The sequence below is a fragment of the Haliotis asinina genome, chromosome 7, assembly GCF_037392515.1.
Source record: "Haliotis asinina isolate JCU_RB_2024 chromosome 7, JCU_Hal_asi_v2, whole genome shotgun sequence".
Taxonomy (NCBI): domain Eukaryota; kingdom Metazoa; phylum Mollusca; class Gastropoda; order Lepetellida; family Haliotidae; genus Haliotis; species Haliotis asinina.
Window position 1 is genome coordinate 51,667,947 of NC_090286.1, and position 17,445 is coordinate 51,685,391.

At 41.3% G+C, this 17,445-nt stretch overlaps 2 protein-coding genes across 4 annotated transcripts; one reads left to right on the top strand and one right to left on the bottom strand.

Annotated features, from left to right (window-relative positions):
• The first annotated feature begins 1,419 nt into the window (after positions 1 to 1,419).
• Positions 1,420 to 4,840, top strand: LOC137291595 (uncharacterized). Its single transcript, XM_067822979.1, has 2 exons — positions 1,420 to 1,571; positions 3,395 to 4,840. The coding sequence occupies exons 1-2, from the start codon at positions 1,495 to 1,497 to the stop codon at positions 4,353 to 4,355; spliced, it is 1,038 nt and encodes a 345-aa protein (XP_067679080.1). The 5' UTR covers positions 1,420 to 1,494; the 3' UTR covers positions 4,356 to 4,840.
• Positions 4,841 to 8,380: 3,540 nt separating this feature from the next.
• On the bottom strand, positions 8,381 to 16,673 carry LOC137291593 (cell death abnormality protein 1-like). Of its 3 annotated transcripts, XM_067822974.1 has the most exons (10): positions 16,509 to 16,673; positions 14,656 to 14,787; positions 13,800 to 14,066; positions 13,172 to 13,309; positions 12,836 to 12,970; positions 11,956 to 12,096; positions 11,662 to 11,745; positions 10,681 to 10,762; positions 10,211 to 10,309; positions 8,381 to 9,423 (listed from the first exon to the last, which is right to left on the bottom strand). In XM_067822974.1, the coding sequence occupies exons 1-10, from the start codon at positions 16,570 to 16,572 to the stop codon at positions 9,072 to 9,074; spliced, it is 1,494 nt and encodes a 497-aa protein (XP_067679075.1). In that variant the 5' UTR covers positions 16,573 to 16,673; the 3' UTR covers positions 8,381 to 9,071. The 3 variants fall into 3 exon arrangements, with proteins under 3 accessions (XP_067679075.1, XP_067679076.1, XP_067679077.1); XM_067822975.1 differs by lacking the exon at positions 12,836 to 12,970 and having other exon boundaries at positions 16,509 to 16,619; XM_067822976.1 differs by lacking the exons at positions 12,836 to 12,970; positions 14,656 to 14,787; positions 16,509 to 16,673 and having other exon boundaries at positions 13,800 to 14,284.
• Between the last annotated feature and the right edge of the window lie 772 nt (positions 16,674 to 17,445).

Here is a 17,445-nt window from a genome sequence, read left to right on the forward strand (position 1 = left end):
CTGTCCCTCAAACCACTCTTTAAGTTCTTCTCAGCCATAAACATTTGCGTCCTTGATGCACCTTTTTTCACACCCCAAAGCATACTACTCATTCCCAAACAATACTTTTTCAAAAAGATTTCGGAAAATGTTGAAATATTGTGTTTATGTGGACGTCACATCGACATCACGCTATCAGACTGAAGCATGCCTACAACCCTGCACCTGCGATTTGACATTTCAGACTTGGTGTTTTTCTGACTTATGTACTTCTTAAGAAAGTCATAATGTTTGCCTTTTAAAGTTAACATTGTGGCTATTTTATCAAGCATGTAATGCTTCTGGGACATTTTGAACAAAGACTGCCTGTTGCATTTCTTCAATCTCTTTTACATTTCCCTGCATTAAATTTATTCACAAATGAACAGATTTAAGTCTGAATCTGTATCGAAACCGGGAATGACTGTAACAAAGGTCAGGGAAGAAAAACAACTTAGTGCGCCTTTGTTTCTGAAATTCCAAACTCAGAGCGGGTCCTCATCATCTCCAAAGTAACTAATTCATTGCGATATTAATGTAAGTTTGGAGTCATTAGAAACACAACGTAAGGTTCAACCCGCTAAATGAGTATAATGTCCGATCAGATCTAAAAATAGTTCTTGTGTTGTTAATTTGTAACTTAATCACAAGTAATTTCTTGTTTCACTGTGAAATATTGCTGTGGTGGAATATAACTGTCACTCACCTACTATACGGCCTAAGAATCATGACACAGAGACTGTACTCTGTACTGAAGACATAGTGAGGGTAAATTAATGTGAAACCAACGAATAGAGAATCGGACTGCCTACTCCAAGCACTGACGTACGCAGGGAGAGCAGACTATCTATACCCTTCCGAAGTTCTCAGAAGACAGATTGTCTGTACCTAGTGTTGCTGTACTCAGCAGAGAGTTAAACTGTCCACACTTAGTATGGATGTACTCAGTAGACAGTGGTGCTGTCTTCTACACCTACTATTGATGCACACGGGAGACAGACAGTCAGTCTGTACCTAGGAGCGCTGTGCGCAATGGAGAGACAGACTGCCTTCACCTCCACAGAACAGAGAGACTGTCCACAGCTAGTGCATAGTAGACAGTAAAGTAGACAGCCAGACTGCGCCCAACAGTAGACAGTAAAGCGGACAGTCAGACTACCGCCAACAGCAGACAGTAGACAACCAGACAACTGCCAACAGTAAACAGTAAAGCAGACTGTCAGGCTACCGCCAACAGTATAAAGTAAAGTAGACAGTCAGACTACCCCAAACTATGATGTACAGGATACATCACAACCTCTGTCACCACCAGCTGCCCTTTACGAAATATATAACCACACATACCAGGACATATTCTAACGAAATGCCGACCAGCGTTGTCTGGCCGTGATAAGGAAGCTCAGCTATACAGTGGGGACTGTGTGCAGCAACTACAGGGACATTACGTTAACGAGGGTCAATGTTTACATTTCGGACATGCAAGACGGGATATTTCTGTTGCTGATTCTGCTCCCTCTACTCTGTCTTCTCGCTGTTTACATATTCGGGGACAGGTTGGTATGACTTTATGTTTAAAGTCCCTTGTTTCTTAGCAGAGACTAATTATAATGTGTCATGGATATGGAGAGAAACACTATCCTCTCACCAGCAACGCCCCTCTCCCTGCTCGACAATTATTTTCCCAATAAGAATAGGATTATATTAGTTACCCGGTTAAATTTTAAAAATAGACCAATTTGATAAACAAATCATTGTATCGTTACTTCAAATTTTCACCAGATATGATGGAAATCAATGAAACAAGCTAGAAACAATATTCAGTGTTTTATAAAAACATGTGCAGAGAAATTCAAAAGGATGGCAGCCTCAGTACCAGTATGTTCAGCAAGAGGGATGGTTTCAAGCCGTGTCCATCCATACCCAACAGGACACCACGCCCTAAAGTATATGACTTTGAACAGCTTGGTGAGTGATTCTAGTTTTACGCCGCACTCAGCAGTATTCCAGCTATATGATGGCGATCTGTAAATAATCGATTCTGGACCAGACAATCCAGTGATGGACAACATGAGCGTCGATCTCCGCAAATGGGATTCGATTACACCTGTCAACCAAGTCAGCGAACTTGACCACCCGATCCCGCTAGTCGCCTCTTACTATATGTATTGTCCATCTGATCCCGCTAGTCGCCTCTTACTATATGTATTGTCCACCCGATCCCGCTAGTCGCCTCTTACTACATGTATTGTCCATCTGATCCCGTTAGTCGCCTCTTACTACATGTATTGTCCACCCCAGATCAATTCTAATTCGAATCTTCACGGGTTTCAACAGCTTTCTGCTTTAGGGTGTGTGAATCGTATTTATGTTACACTGAAATACACATTTTTCTTACAACTTAAAGCTTTTAAATTATGTTTCACTAAACGCCAACAGATAAAGTCATCGATCTGTTGAAACCCACTCAGTCACCACGGCATCCTCGGAAATGGAAGTCTGACATCTGGTATTCTCAATTTCACGTACTTTGAGTACCCCTCTGATAAGTGTCAACTGTCAATGCTCCTATGTTCGACGCTATGAAATATCTCTGCAAAACTTCTACTTTCGTCGAAGAATCTGTACTTGCCGATATCGTATAACTCAAATGCAACATGAGTTGCACGTATACCTGTGTCAGTTACAGATCTTGAATGAGCATCCGTTATAATGGCACTTATGCCATTGTTGTATAAATGAATAGCGGTCTATCCCTGTCTATCCCCTATAGTCACAAACTTGTACTGCTTGAAAGTGTCATCATATGGAACGATTAATCACCATTGTGTGCAAATGGACAGTAAATTTATATTTTATACATAACTTATTAACATTTCACGGTAGCTGAACTATGCAGTTACCATGTGCATACACAGAAATCTGATCTTATTAATAGATCGATGAAGCATTTATCCTGATTAAGATTTGTGATTAATATGTAAAAATCAGTGTAAAATAGGCTTTTTATTATTTTAAGTATAAACGCGTATTATGAAAGATGAAGTGAGTGAGTGTATCACATGTAGACCAGAGCAATCGGTTTCATGGGTCCAGCAAGAGTGAGTGATAACAGTCACTGAACTCGTGGAAATATGACAAACGTTATCAGTGGGGTAGCCCAGTGGTTACTGTCATGCTGAAGACCGGGGTTGGAATCTGTACATGGGCACAAAGTGAGATGCCCATATCTGTGATCCCTCACCCGGATATTACTGGAATATTGCTAAAAGCAGCGTGAAACTAAACTCACTCACTCTCTCGTGGAACTGGTTCATCCATGCATCTCGCAGTTTCCCCATGTCCTCAAAGAATTGTAACGGAATTGCAATTGTTTCAGGTTGTGTAGGTGTATACGGGATATCTGGATGGTGGTACAGACCAGGGCTTCGCTGATGTACATAACAATGAAAAAGAAGTCCAAACCTGAATACACTGCACAGTATTTCAGCAATAAGCGTTCTGTATATACACAGTCTGGAACTGGCCAATTTTCCTTAATGAGCGAGCACGTGTACGTTGACATCACAGATTATCCCATCTACACAGAAGCTAATCGTAAATCCACTTGCACCCCGCCTTGTCGCCTACCACCTGTCTCAGATATGTATCTTACGTCAGTTGCATCATATACAAGTGACCAAGTGCAGTGTATCGTGGATGAAAGCAATGGTGAACACCTAGGACAAGGTGATCGAGAAGCTCATAGAGAAATAATTAAAGAAGATGAAGGTCGTGTCAGCAAAGGTCAAGAACATGCCTGTAAAGAAGGTCAAGATCATGTCAGTAAAGTAGGTCAAGGTCAAGACAAATTCAGGAATGATAGAAGGGGTGATGTCCTTAGTGATGAAAAACTCTGTGTAAAGGACCAGGGGCAGGTCACTGAAAGTCTAAACTCTGCATTATCCACTAACCAGTATGTGTCGCATGACGTCATTCTTAAATATAATAAGGGTATACTGACGTCGTTGGGAGTAGGAAAAGGTTGTCAAAATGTTGTTCAACTACACGATGCGCACCCTGTACGGTTCCTGGGCGGAGCATCTCCGGACTCGACTCTTGGAGACAATGGTCAACATAAGGAAGGAGGTTTACTGAATGAATTGATAACGCCTGAATGTTCTACCAAGGAAAGCGCAAGTGATGCTGGTATTTGTGGGACAGTGGATTCGTGTTCCCAAACGTCATCCCGCTGTAGAGAACCCGACACTTTGCAGTTCTTATGTCCAAACTGTGGACACGAGGCCGACATTTCAAAGAGGAAGAAAGTACTTTCAAGAACACGGTCGTGTGACACATAAATGGGTTTCGGTTACTGACGTCACTTAACGAGGAAACGTCGCTTTGCTATCCCATAAGGACATGGCTGGCGTCAGGACGTTTACATCGCTCCCACTGTCTATCCCCTATAGTTACAAACTTGTACTGCTTGAATGTGTCATCATATGGAACAATTAATCACCTTTAATGTCCTTTCTTTCAAAGTAATACATTCGATTGAGAAAAGGACTGCTATTTAATTCTGGTAACTAATTTGTCCATACAATTTCAGCACTTTTCATGTATGTATGTATGTATGTATGTATGTATGTATGTATGTATGTATGTATGTATGTATGTATGTATGTATGTATGTATGTATGTATGTATGTATGTATGTATGTATGTATGTATGTATGTATGTATGTATGTATGTATGTATGTATGTATGTATGCCTGTATGTTGTTAGGTATCTAGTTTATAAATGTTCTCAAACTTGTTTTAATAATCAAATTAATAAGTATTTCTATGTGTTGCTTTTTTATCTTTGCCAGGTTTTATAAAATTATACCTGTGAGGTAAATATAAATTCACACTCTACCCTTAAATGTGCACATGGTCAATGCTGAACTCGAACAGACGGGGGTAAAAGCAAAATGAACGAAAAAATTCATTTTACTGAAAATTAGAAAATACCATTAGTAATTTGTTGGCAACATAAGTGGACTAAAAACGGTCGAACATCCTAATGTTCGACGTAACATGTTGCAGTTTTCTTCTTAATCTGCAGTTTAAGAAGGATGTTTTGAAAACGAATCACCAAAATGTATACACATTTTAGGTTGTTTAATTTTTATGGACCCGATTATGAGAAAAATAATAGAATAACAGCTGATGGTAGATACAGTTACCAAGGTTTGTGTCTTCCTAATATGGAGAACATATATTTCAATCAGCATGTACTTAAGAGTGATATTCAATATTAGAAGACATATAACAGGCTGTAGTACAGCAGTGAACATGGACAAAGTATTGTGACTATGTGTCCCAGTCCACCCAGTCGTGAATTGGGTACCTCGTTAAGATGAGAGTGCCACAACAAAACTCGGTGCGTCTAGTGGCAGCAAGAGCTGTATACTCCCCAGGGAGTTGAGATTGATAATACGATGTGACACTGAGACTGACATGCAATGATCGAAGGAGCCACATACCAGCGCCTTGAGCAAGTACTAGATGCATGGACATGTGCGCTATATAAATGTCCTGTAATAATAATAATAATGATAAAAAAATATTGAAATGTTGCAGGAAAATTTTACTTTCAGCTAGATATTGTTTCAAAGTTGTTTTATTTTAGAGCCGATTACATCTTGGTGTAATAAGAAGTGATGAACAGGAAGTTTGGATGTTGATTTAATTAATGCAAAATGCAACACTTGCTAGGGTATTTCTCGTCATATTCCGGGTATGCCGTTGAATTGGTTCTCTTTTTTGCTTATAATGCGTTCGGTACAATAATTAGAAATATGTCCTGTTTGTAAGCTTTCTCGAACTGATTGGCAACTCACGATGGGTTATTTTAGAGTGTAAACGCACCCGGAAATTGGATTGTCAAATTTGAAGTACGTCCCTTAAAGTCTTAGTTTCGGTCCATTTGTAAGAGAAGGAAGTAAAAAATATTAAAGCCCTGTTCATTTCATTTAGAGTAAATGCCATTAACTTATGGATCGGTTCAGTAATAACTCAGGCTAGATGTGCTGCCCTGTATGCCCTGTAGTATTCATTGTGTGCATATAGTTATTTACCTTACTTGCTGGAATATGCCATATTTTAATCACATATATGCTAAACTGACGAGCAAAAGAAAGGTGTAATGTTAAAATTGGTAAAATTATTTAGGAACACTGATTGTATAGAACGCAACCATCATGCTTAATTTGCCAAAATGCAACCAAAAACATTGGTACGTGTTTTGCACGAATGTTGGCAAAATTGTGGTCATTGTCCTATGCACGAGCAATTTTCTTACTGGGGGCATCAAACCTGAAGACTGAACAATCACTTGACAAAATCTCACGAGAAAGTGTCAAGACTGACGTCCGGCCAAGGGGAATGGGACACGGGAATGACACAGACTGGTGCTTCCATCAGCCATATTGCAATGGTTGCACAACAGAAACCATAATTCGGCTGTGTAACTGTTTCAGCATGACACAACAACATTGTGATCGACCCAGAACTGAACTTCCCAGAGTCACGTCACCCAAAGATCGCTGTCTGCGGGTTATTCACCTGCGCAACCGGATGTTGATAGTGACGTCATCAGCAGTCACATCATTGGTTATCACATGAGCCGATTCAAAGTGACCAGGCGACTTCTTGCTGCTGGCATATGGGCCAACCGACCTACCGCTGCATTGATAGCCTTGAACTTCCAGCGCCGTAGGATGCATTGATAGCCTTGAACTTCCAGCGCCGTAGGATGCATTGATAGCCTTGAAATTCCAGCGCCGTAGGATGCATTGATAGCCTTGAACTTCCAGCGCCGTAGGATGCATTGATAGCCTTGAACTTCCAGCGCCGTAGGATGCATTGATAGCCTTGAACTTCCAGCGCCGTAGGATGCATTGATAGCCTTGAACTTCCAGCGCCGTAGGAACCGTTTGCATATGTCATAACTACTTCGCTGTTTATGTCATTTTACTGATCAAACGCGTGTATTGCTGTCAGCCTGTGTACTTCCTTTGGCTTTTTTGCTTGTCAGTCTATAGTATGTATGTATGTATGTATGTATGTATGTATGTATGTATGTATGTATGTATGTATGTATGTATGTATGTATGTATGTATGTATGTATGTATGTATGTATGTATGTATGTATGTATGTGTGTGTGTATGTGTGTGTGTCTGTATGTATGTATGTATGTATGTATGTATGTATGTATGTATGTATGTGTGTGTGTGTATGTATGTATGTATGTATGTATGAATGTATGTATGTGTGTGTGTCTGTATGTGTGTATGTGTGTATGTATGCATGTATGTATGTATGTATGTATGTATGTGTGTGTGTCTGTGTGTGTCTGTATGTATGTATGTATGTATGTATGTATGTATGTATGTATGTGTGTGTGTGTGTGTGTGTGTATGTATGTATGTATGTATGTATGAATGTATGTATGTGTGTGTGTCTGTATGTGTGTATGTGTGTATGTATGTATGTATGTATGTATGTGTGTGTGTCTGTGTGTGTGTCTGTCTGTATGTATGTATGTATGTATGTATGTATGTATGTATGTATGTATGTGTGTGTGTGTGTGTGTGTGTGTATGTATGTATGTATGTATGTATGTATGTATGTATGTATGTATGTATGTATGAATGTATTTAGGTAGGTAGGTAGGTAGGTAGGAACGCAGGTAGGTAAGTAGGTAGGTAGGTACGTAGGTAGGTAGGTATGTACCCAGGTAGGTTGGTATATAGGAAGATAGTTAAGTATATAGCTAGATAGTTATGTATATAGGTAGATAGTTAGGTAAGTGTGTGTGTGTGTGCGCGCGCATTAATGTACGTATTATATCTGTATTCGCTGTACCCTCGTTAATTCGACCTCCGTTATCTCGGTATACAAGTTGAGACGGCCCAACGTTATCATCTCTATCTGTATGTACGATATATGATGGTCATCGGCAAAGTCTGGCATAATGACTACCTTATTCTTGATATAATTGACGGCGAAAGTAGCATAATGTTTTGAAGTCCATACCGTTGCAATTAAACGATATATGACTATGGAAACGCAATGCACAACGTATTCTTTGGATCAGGGTCTAGATTTTCGAAGCTCTCTTAGCGCGAAGATAGTTGTAAGTACCATGCATTAACATTAACGTACGACCTTCTTAGCACTAAGAGAGGTTCCAAAATCTAGGCCCTGGATCTTAATTTGACCAGGCCACCAGGGACACGCGGGGTAAGTAGATTGCTCCTCCATACCCTGGAGCAGAACAGCTTAGAATTGGTCCGTTTATAGTTCAGAAGAGTAAAGAGACTCAAAGTCTCATTCCAGATTTTATTCAAAGTTACATGTTGGAAATAGATCAATCATCTCATAACTGACATAAAAGTATAAAGAGCAGGTGCCTCGATGTTTGACCACACATAGCCCACAGGACCCCCGACTGAACGAGCTAGACACAAATGGATGACCACAGATCCGCACAAAACGGGGCTGAGGTCTGACGATAGTAAGTTTGGTCATTCTCTATAATTTTGTAGTCTTTTTGTTTTGTTTTCTTCTTCATTTTTCGCCTCCTTGGCTTGCAAATGTTCAAAGGCTTCTAAAAAAACATCGTCTCTAAATGTCTCGTTAACAAGCGTCGACCAATCAGAGGATTTGCTTCGACCACACACCACATGACCTATTGTCATCCCTTTGTGAGTGAATTGTTTAGTTGAGGGTCAAAACTATAGTGACACCCAGTCAACTAAATCCAGAGTCTGACCACCAGGTCAGGTCAGGCCTCAGGTCTTGTCCCTAATTGTAACGAAGTTGTTCCATGGAAATCGACTCTGCCATGTTGGAAAGTTGGATAAAATTCATCCATGCTTTCTTAATTTTCAGTTTTCATTTATCATCCCGTCATTTGACATCAGATTCCACGTGATGTGACTGTTCTATTAACTGTTGTTTTTATTAATCACCCGTAAAGAATGCTAACCAACTTGGCAGCATTTTCTAGCTTACGTGACGTACTATGTTAATTCTTCAATAAAACCGCTATCTAGCGGTGCTGTTGATACGCTGATGCCTCGCTCCACCTTCTTCGAACTACCTTGCTTACGACTACTTTGGCCAAAATAGTGTCGTCTTGGGGTGACAGGACTGTTTTCTACCTCCTCTGTCCCGAATATATTAATACTATCAATGTAACTGTCCTGTCGTGGCAAACCCTGGGAGCCCCTGAAGAGATCGGGTTGGTAGCTGGTATGGGCGAAAAGACCCGGACCAAATTTGGTTTCTCGTTTTCCACTCGGATTCATCGACAGGTTGCTTCTTTGAAGACTTGTAGCAGACTTCTGCTTTAATTTTTTTCCACGCGATGACCTGCAACATTGAATCTTTGACCTTAGATAGATTAATGATGTTTTAACATGGTTTTACAATATTCCAGCAATATCACGACTGGGGACACAAGAATGGACATCACACATTGTATCCCTTGTGGAATCGAAACAGGGTCTTCAAGTGGACGGGCGAACGCCTAAACGCCTCACCCCAACGCCCCCTGTTTTAACAATATTTCATGACGTGACATCATGGCGTGGGCAAAAAGTCCTAAGCGATGCCTTCGAAAGTTTAGCACCTTCTTAAATCATTGAAAAGCTCGATCATTGGTTTTTGGCACTCCACGCCGCACTATACACGCCACATCGTGTTGTTGTGCCTTACATGACAGACCCACCTGTACCTCAAGAACATGCTGATTGTTACTCGCTGTCTACATTGTACCTTAGCTGATCCCACTCAAATCATGCCCCACAGACAACTGTGGAATCAGTCACTGGCTGCATTGTTTTCTTGTTGCTTATCAATAAACAAACATAGTTATCTGACTGCTTCGTGTATGCGTAACATGTCAACACTGGTCTGAGTTGTCCGTTCGAATCACCAACTTTCTGTGTAAGGTTCTAGTAAGTCCGTCGCCTCCAGATGGAATTCAGGAAATGTGTACACGAAAAAGCTGTACAAAGCTGTACAAAGCAGTACAACTCCTTACACCGGACTTAACTTTGGGCTCCCTTCCAACAGGCAACTGTCACTTCGTAATTTCCATCACTATCATGTGACTAGTTGTGAAACAGCTATCAGAGAAACAACCTTATGTACGTACAAAGTGGAACCTGAAGTAGCATTGTGATGTCCTTGAGGTACCATCTCAATACATTCGTGCTGGGATTTTCTGGCAGCGTGTCGTTTCCAGGCCTTGTATCTGTGAAACAACGACGAATCATTCACACATAATGGGAACTGTCAGTGACACAAGTGGTGTCATTCGCATGCTCAGACAAACATACATATGCGATTCTAGATGCAGTAATGCTAAAATCAGCGTTTACAAACGAACAGAGAAGGATAGAGATTTTCTCGAAAACCTAGTGCCATCACTGAATTTTTGTGATCGCTTCATATAATTTCCATCGGCCCATTGGAATCTCTTTGGGGAGATCATCAAGAGTATTTTTGTCATTCAACAGAAACATTAATGTTTCGTGAAGCGAATATGCAGCCCACTAATGGGATATAACCCATTAGTTCCATGTCGTGAAAAGGATGTATTGGATTTCACCAGAGTAACATTACCTAATTCCAGCAACTATCCCAACCACGACTGCAGCGGTTGACAGTCCAGCAGACAATCCTACTGACAACTTCTGGTTTACACCTGTAAATGTCATAATAAGCCTTCGTGATAGTAGTTGTAGTAGTAGTAGTAGTAATAATGATAATAATAGTAGTAGTAGTGAGTTAGTGAGTTTAGTTTTACGCCGCACTCAGCAGTATTCCCGCTGTATAGCGGCGGTAAATAATTGAGTCTGGACCAGACAATCCAGTGACCAACAACATGAGCATCCATCTGTGCAACTGGGAACCGATGACATGGGAACCGATGACATGTCAACCAAGTCAGCGAGCCTGGCCACCCGATCCCGTTAGTCGCCTCTTACGACAAGCTTATTCGCCTTTTATGGCAAACATGGGTTGCTGAAAGCCTATCCTACCCCGGGACCTTCACATGTCAGTAGTAGTAGTGGATGCGGTCGCAGTTGCCGCACCACCACCCGTGTTAGTAGTCATGGTAGAAGAAGTACAAGTGGTATGGTGAGCTACGTTCACAAATGTCTTACGTCGGTCGGATACCAGTAACATGTCGTAGTTCTGCCACGCATGTCATACCTGTCATACACTGGTCGACGCGTGATACATTGGTCACACGTGTCATACCACAGTCACCTATGTCATACACCAGTCACATGTGTCATACCCTTTTGTCTCATGTGTCATACATTGGTCATACGTGTCACATCTTGCTCGCATGTGTCACACGCGTTTCACAAGGGTCATACACTAATCACACTTGTAAATACATCGGTCATACATTTGTCACACTTATGCTTGGATATGAATGTCATAGGTCAATCACAACTGTCACACATGTCATACATCGGTGACACATGTCATACATCGTTCACTCATGCCATAGATCGATTACACGTGCCATACATTGGTCACGCCTGTCACAGGTCGGTCACACATGTCATACATCCGTCACACGTGTCATACTTAGGCCACTCAGGTGATTCTTGTCGTCATGGTTACAGACATGAGAGCACTTGCCGCACGTTCCATTGTGACAATTACTGCAGTCTGAAACATGCAAAATGTTACACTTCCATGGACGATATAAGTGTATGTAGGACACAGTCTTCATCGTAAAGATGAAGTGAAAGTTGGACGAATATGCTATTGCTAGTGTTGAGAGAGAAATATTAAGAATAAAGATTGTAACTTAGACGTTTGGTGTTACCTTACTTATGCCCATACTAGCTTTAAGGTCACAACCCACGTCACACTCACTATGAAAACAGCAACTGTGTGCCCGAGAACATCCCTCGACACAGGTGCCGGTCTTAGAGAGACAGTAATCATCGCCGTCTGGGCAGCGTTCACAGGGCTCCGCACATTCACCCCGGGTAGCACCTTGCAATTGGGGACATTCTGAAGGCACGAAGTCGGGGAGGTTTTAGGATCATGTATTAAGTTTGTTAAATGAATGAAAAATTCATTTAAGACCATCTGTAAAAGAGACGTTTTGACTCTTCGAATCGATTTGTTTCCGGCGTGGCTCAGACAGATTGGGGCAGAGGTGTGTCTAAGTTGATCTCCCGCCAAGCCGAAGTCCCGTGTTCGATTTTTCAGACTATTCTTCTCATATTAGCAAATAATCTTTCACTATTTCTTTGATTTATAAATAGTCCGTAACACCGCAGTAAACATTTATAGCATTATCCCTTCATGTTTCCCTTCAGTATATAACCGCCACATACTGATAAGCCGCATACAGATGCGACACCAATGCTTCTCTTTGAAAGGACCGACCATCATTCATTTCGAAACAAAGAAGAAAATATATTGCGACATTAAAATTGACTTTTGTGTTATTATTGGCCACTGGGTTACACACTCTGTCTCGTCTGTCATAAGGGACGGTGGGGTAGCCTTGTGGATAAAACGTTATCTCGTCAAGCCAAAGATCCGGGTTCGAATCCCCCATGGGTACAATGTGTGAAGCCAATTTCTGATGTCACCCTCCGTGTTATTCCAAGAATATTGCTAGAAATGGCGGAAACCTCTGTCCACTCGCTCATTCCTGTAAAACCAACATATACCATGCCATACCTGCAAGTCATACACAATGGGTTACTCGTGAACTGTACTTATCTACACAGGAACACACCACGTGTACAGTCCGGGCCCCAGTAGCCCTCCTTGCAGCCCCCCTGACACGCCCCACTCTCAGGGTCACACGTCTCCTGGAGACAGTGACCACACTCTTGGGCACACCCGCGGCCGTAGGTACCCACCTCACATTCTACAAAACATGGTGTTAAGTCCTGACACATGTCCTATGTGCAAATGATCGCTTTTCTTATAATTTGATCATTATTTTTAATAACATTTATAATTCCTCGTGTAATTTAAATTCCTTCACTAGTGACAATCTTTTTCCACATTCATAAATATTTAAATACTTGCTTAAGCAGCATGCATGCACATTCATGTTAAAACGCACTCTTCTGACAGTTAAAGCCAGTCCAGCCAGCGGAGCACCCAGTCTTGCAGTGGCCCAATCTGTCAGCACAGGCTTCATGCACGTCACCACAATGACAAAATTTCCCACAACCGTCTCCGAACAATCCATCGGGACAGTCTGCAAACAGTTTGGGTTTTTATCATGTGTCACTGTTCATTAAACTGGTGAACAAAACGTTATTCCACTTAAACAAAGTATACATACATTCGTGTCTGACGTTTATGTATTGGGTAAATATTCATGAAGGATAACCAAGCTGAATGCAACATTTTGGATATGGGTAACAATTTAGTAAGTAAACTGACGTCAAAAAGAAAGTACTCCACGCCGTTAAAGCAAATAGAAAGCATGTCGGAAGTCAAAGCAGACAGATTGCGTATATGTACCATGTGAACAACATTTCACTCCATAAAAGCTGAAAATTGACGCGTAGATATAGAGGTTCTAAATGTGATCTGTCACATTGTACACTGACATTACGTGACCTTTCATAGATAAGGAGACATGATGGCCTTTCCTTTGGACGTCGTCATTATTTATCGTTTGTTGGAAGGGTATGAACTATATCAACTCATCGTTATATACCTGCAGCTGTTGGTCCACTTACTGCATAGTTTAAGATCGGCGCACATAGCGTAATTCTTCCCGTTATGCAAAGAGGTGAAACACCAGGGTTTTGTAGCGTACGTGTTGTTTCCATACCGAGGATTTCTACAGTAGTGTTTCGGGTTGTCTTCGTGAGGGAAACTTTGGTTTGTATACCCTAGTTCTCGGACAAAGGGTTCCGACCATTTACGACACCTACGACCACCCGGTGTCAGACTGATGGTGCCGGTGTAGGTGACGCCATACATGTCATACATGCAATGGTTATCTGAAAGGGAAGCAGGTTTAGACAGCCCGCCATGACACATGCACTGACAAAGAGCAGGGCATAGCATGTGTAGCTCATGTCGATATGAAAGCACAAGCCATATAAAGCATTCTTACACACATACACACACTGCCCCACACAAGACACCTACACACATTCATACATGTACACGTACTCTCTCTCTCCCTCTCTCTCTCTCTCTCTCTCTCTCACACACACACACAAGTACACGTGAACTCTATATACATACATGTTGTATCAGTTGAATCGACAACAACAGAACTTCCGTGCATTGTAGTTTGACATTTATAAGGGAGCATGCCTTTGGGACATACATACATACATACATACATACATACATACATACATACATACATACATACATACATACATACATACATACATACATACATACATACATACATACATACATACATACATACATACATACATACATACATACATAACCCCTAATTCAGATTTGTGTGCCAATAATGATTAGATAAATTAATTCCACTATTATTAATCTGTTAATTCTAGTGTTACATTGGTCAAATGTAGGACATTGTTAACTTGTTAACTGTCTTACCGAGTTGACAACCAAATCCATATTTCCCCTCTTGACATCCCGAATCGCACCGTCCATTCTTTTCGTCACATGACCCGTGAAGGCAGTGGCAGCGAAACTTACACTTCCATCCAAAACTACCACGAGGACAGCCTAACAGAACATTACATTCTTTAGAGTGTGAGACGGTGAATATTGTACTTTCATGTGTCTATCGAGGCATTCTTAGGATAATCTGGACCAGACAAGCCAGTGATTGGTTAAGTGACGTTGGAGTAAGATGGTGCACACTCAACCAAGTCACTGATTCCGACACCGCGATCAAATTTAGACGCCATTCTTGGCAGACCGAGGCTACATAGGACCATAGTTTACCTTGGAGTGAGTGAGTGAATGAGTATCGTTTTACGTTGCTTTTAGCAATACTTTAAGTAGCTTTTAGCAATACTACAGCAATATCACTGCTCCTATGTAGGGAATCGAACCCGGGTCCTCGGTGTGACGCTTTAACCATTGGACTACCTCACAGCCCCATTACCTTGGAATCCCAGTCAGGTATAACTGTGGGAGAGGCCTATTCCTAGTAATGACAATACTGTGAAACAGTGGTCGGATGTCAAGAGACATCCAAGTATCAAAATATTTCCCCCAAACTATTGTTTTCTAGTCAATGTTTAGGATGTCATGAGGTTCAACCCGTCGGGGCTAGAAACGATTCATAAACTTCCTGTAGTGCCAATAAAGAGTTACTTTATGAATATCGTGGGTAGCAATAAAGAGTTACTATATGAATATCGTGGGTAGAATGTGTGGCCAGGTCAAGATGACGCATTATTGAAGACACTTCATTCCGTTCTCAGACTTGTTTGTTAAATATATCATGTACTCAATACAGCCTATGTACGTCTAGATTGTGCAGAAAGTTTATACTACCGCAATTTCACAGCACCGCCGTTTTGTTTATTTGTTTAGTCGCTGAAATTGAAGCAAGTCACGGGACTCCTTTTGACTATATTTCATGAAAATGATTTAGCAACGGTTCCGTGTACGATTTGCTAATTGTAGGCAAAATGTTAATCTAGACAACAGAGGTCACTCGGTGCGGAAGAGAATGTCCTTAGAAAAAGGTGATGTATGAATATAGCATGGTGAAATGACAAGATTTCTTTCCAAATGCAAAGTTGTTGTTGGTTGCCATGGCACTGTTTCAGGAATGTGAAGCATCAGGACTGATTTATGGATATTACTTCTATATTCTGTACAAGCGACGTTTCGACATAGATTCTAGTGAGTGAGTGAGTGAGTTTAGTTTTACGCCGCACTCAGCAATATTACAGCTATATGGCGGCGGTTTGTAAATAATCGAATCTGGACCAGACAATCCAGTGATCAACAACATGAGCATCGATCTGCGCAATTGGGAACCGATGACATGTGTCAACCAAGTCATTGAGCCTGACTACCCGATCCCGTTAGTCGCCTCTTACGACAAGCTGAGTCGCCTTTTATGGCAAGCATGGGTTGCTGAAGGCCTATTCTACCCCGGGACCTTCACGGGTCGACATAGATTGTAATGTCGTCGCCTATACAGAATAAAGAAGTACTATCCATACAATAGTCATTCTTCATCTACGCGACTTCTGGAATGTCTATCACGCATAACGAAAAACTTTGTAAACAGCCGTGGACAATTCAAACTAACAACATTGCGTCACTACCGTTATGGGTCTTGTAACCCGTTCTTTGCCCAAATACAATAGCTATGCGTCCCGATATTTAATCAAAGTTATATTGTTACAAACAGCACAGCACAGCACGTCATCTAAATAATCTAAATAACTACTTAGCAATGATAATCTGTCGGCTGAGCTTACCTCGTTTTGCATCAGTGAAGGGTATAAAGCACAGACTCAACACCAATAATGGTACGGATTTCATTCCGTCTCCTCTTCGTGTGACTCTACGTGTTGAAGAGAAGGAATCATTTCCCTGTTATGATCACGTGTAATCAGGTTATGTATAGCCTTTCGGTTGCTGTTGTGAGCCTGCGCATGAGGAAGATGCCTATTGTATCAATAGGTATGCGTCTTGTTGGCGAAACTAAACGACGCAAGTGCGGATGTTGAATCTAATGTCCTTGTTGGAATGCCCAAGTGCTGTATGCGTCAAAGAATCTGACACACTTGCTATTGTTCAGCCTTCGTATGATTTGAAAATATAGTGATATCACGTGATATCTCACGGTCCGTAAAGTCAGATAAGCGTCAGTCCAGAAGTGACGCCGTCTACTTTTTTCTGAACGACAAACCAGAATCTTGTATTTTCCTGATTCATTGACAATAGAGTGATAGCATGTGATATTTCACCGTACCACGAAAACGACTTTCATACAAGGAAATTGATTTTATCATTAGAGTAGTGTTAAATGTATGTAATGGGGATTGGATTTAGGGTTCGGACTGGATGTAGAGGATTAAGGCAAGGAGAAGTTTGAGGCATTGCAAATTGTATGGGGCGGTGGAGTAGTCTAGTGGTTTAGGCACTCGCTTGTCACACTGAACGTCCTGGTTCGATTCCCCACATGGGTACAATGTGTAAAGCTCATTTCTAGGGTCCCCCGTTATGGTATTGTTGGACTATTGCTAAAAGCGGTATAAAACTAACCTCACTCAGTACAAACTGCACGATAGATGGACAAAACGCGAGTCTGGATGAACACAGTTCAGTCCACGTGCTCTTTGTAATGAAAACATGACCGCAACCTTCAAGCTTTAGTTGTGACGGAGTGCGCTGTTGGATGTTTATTAGTTC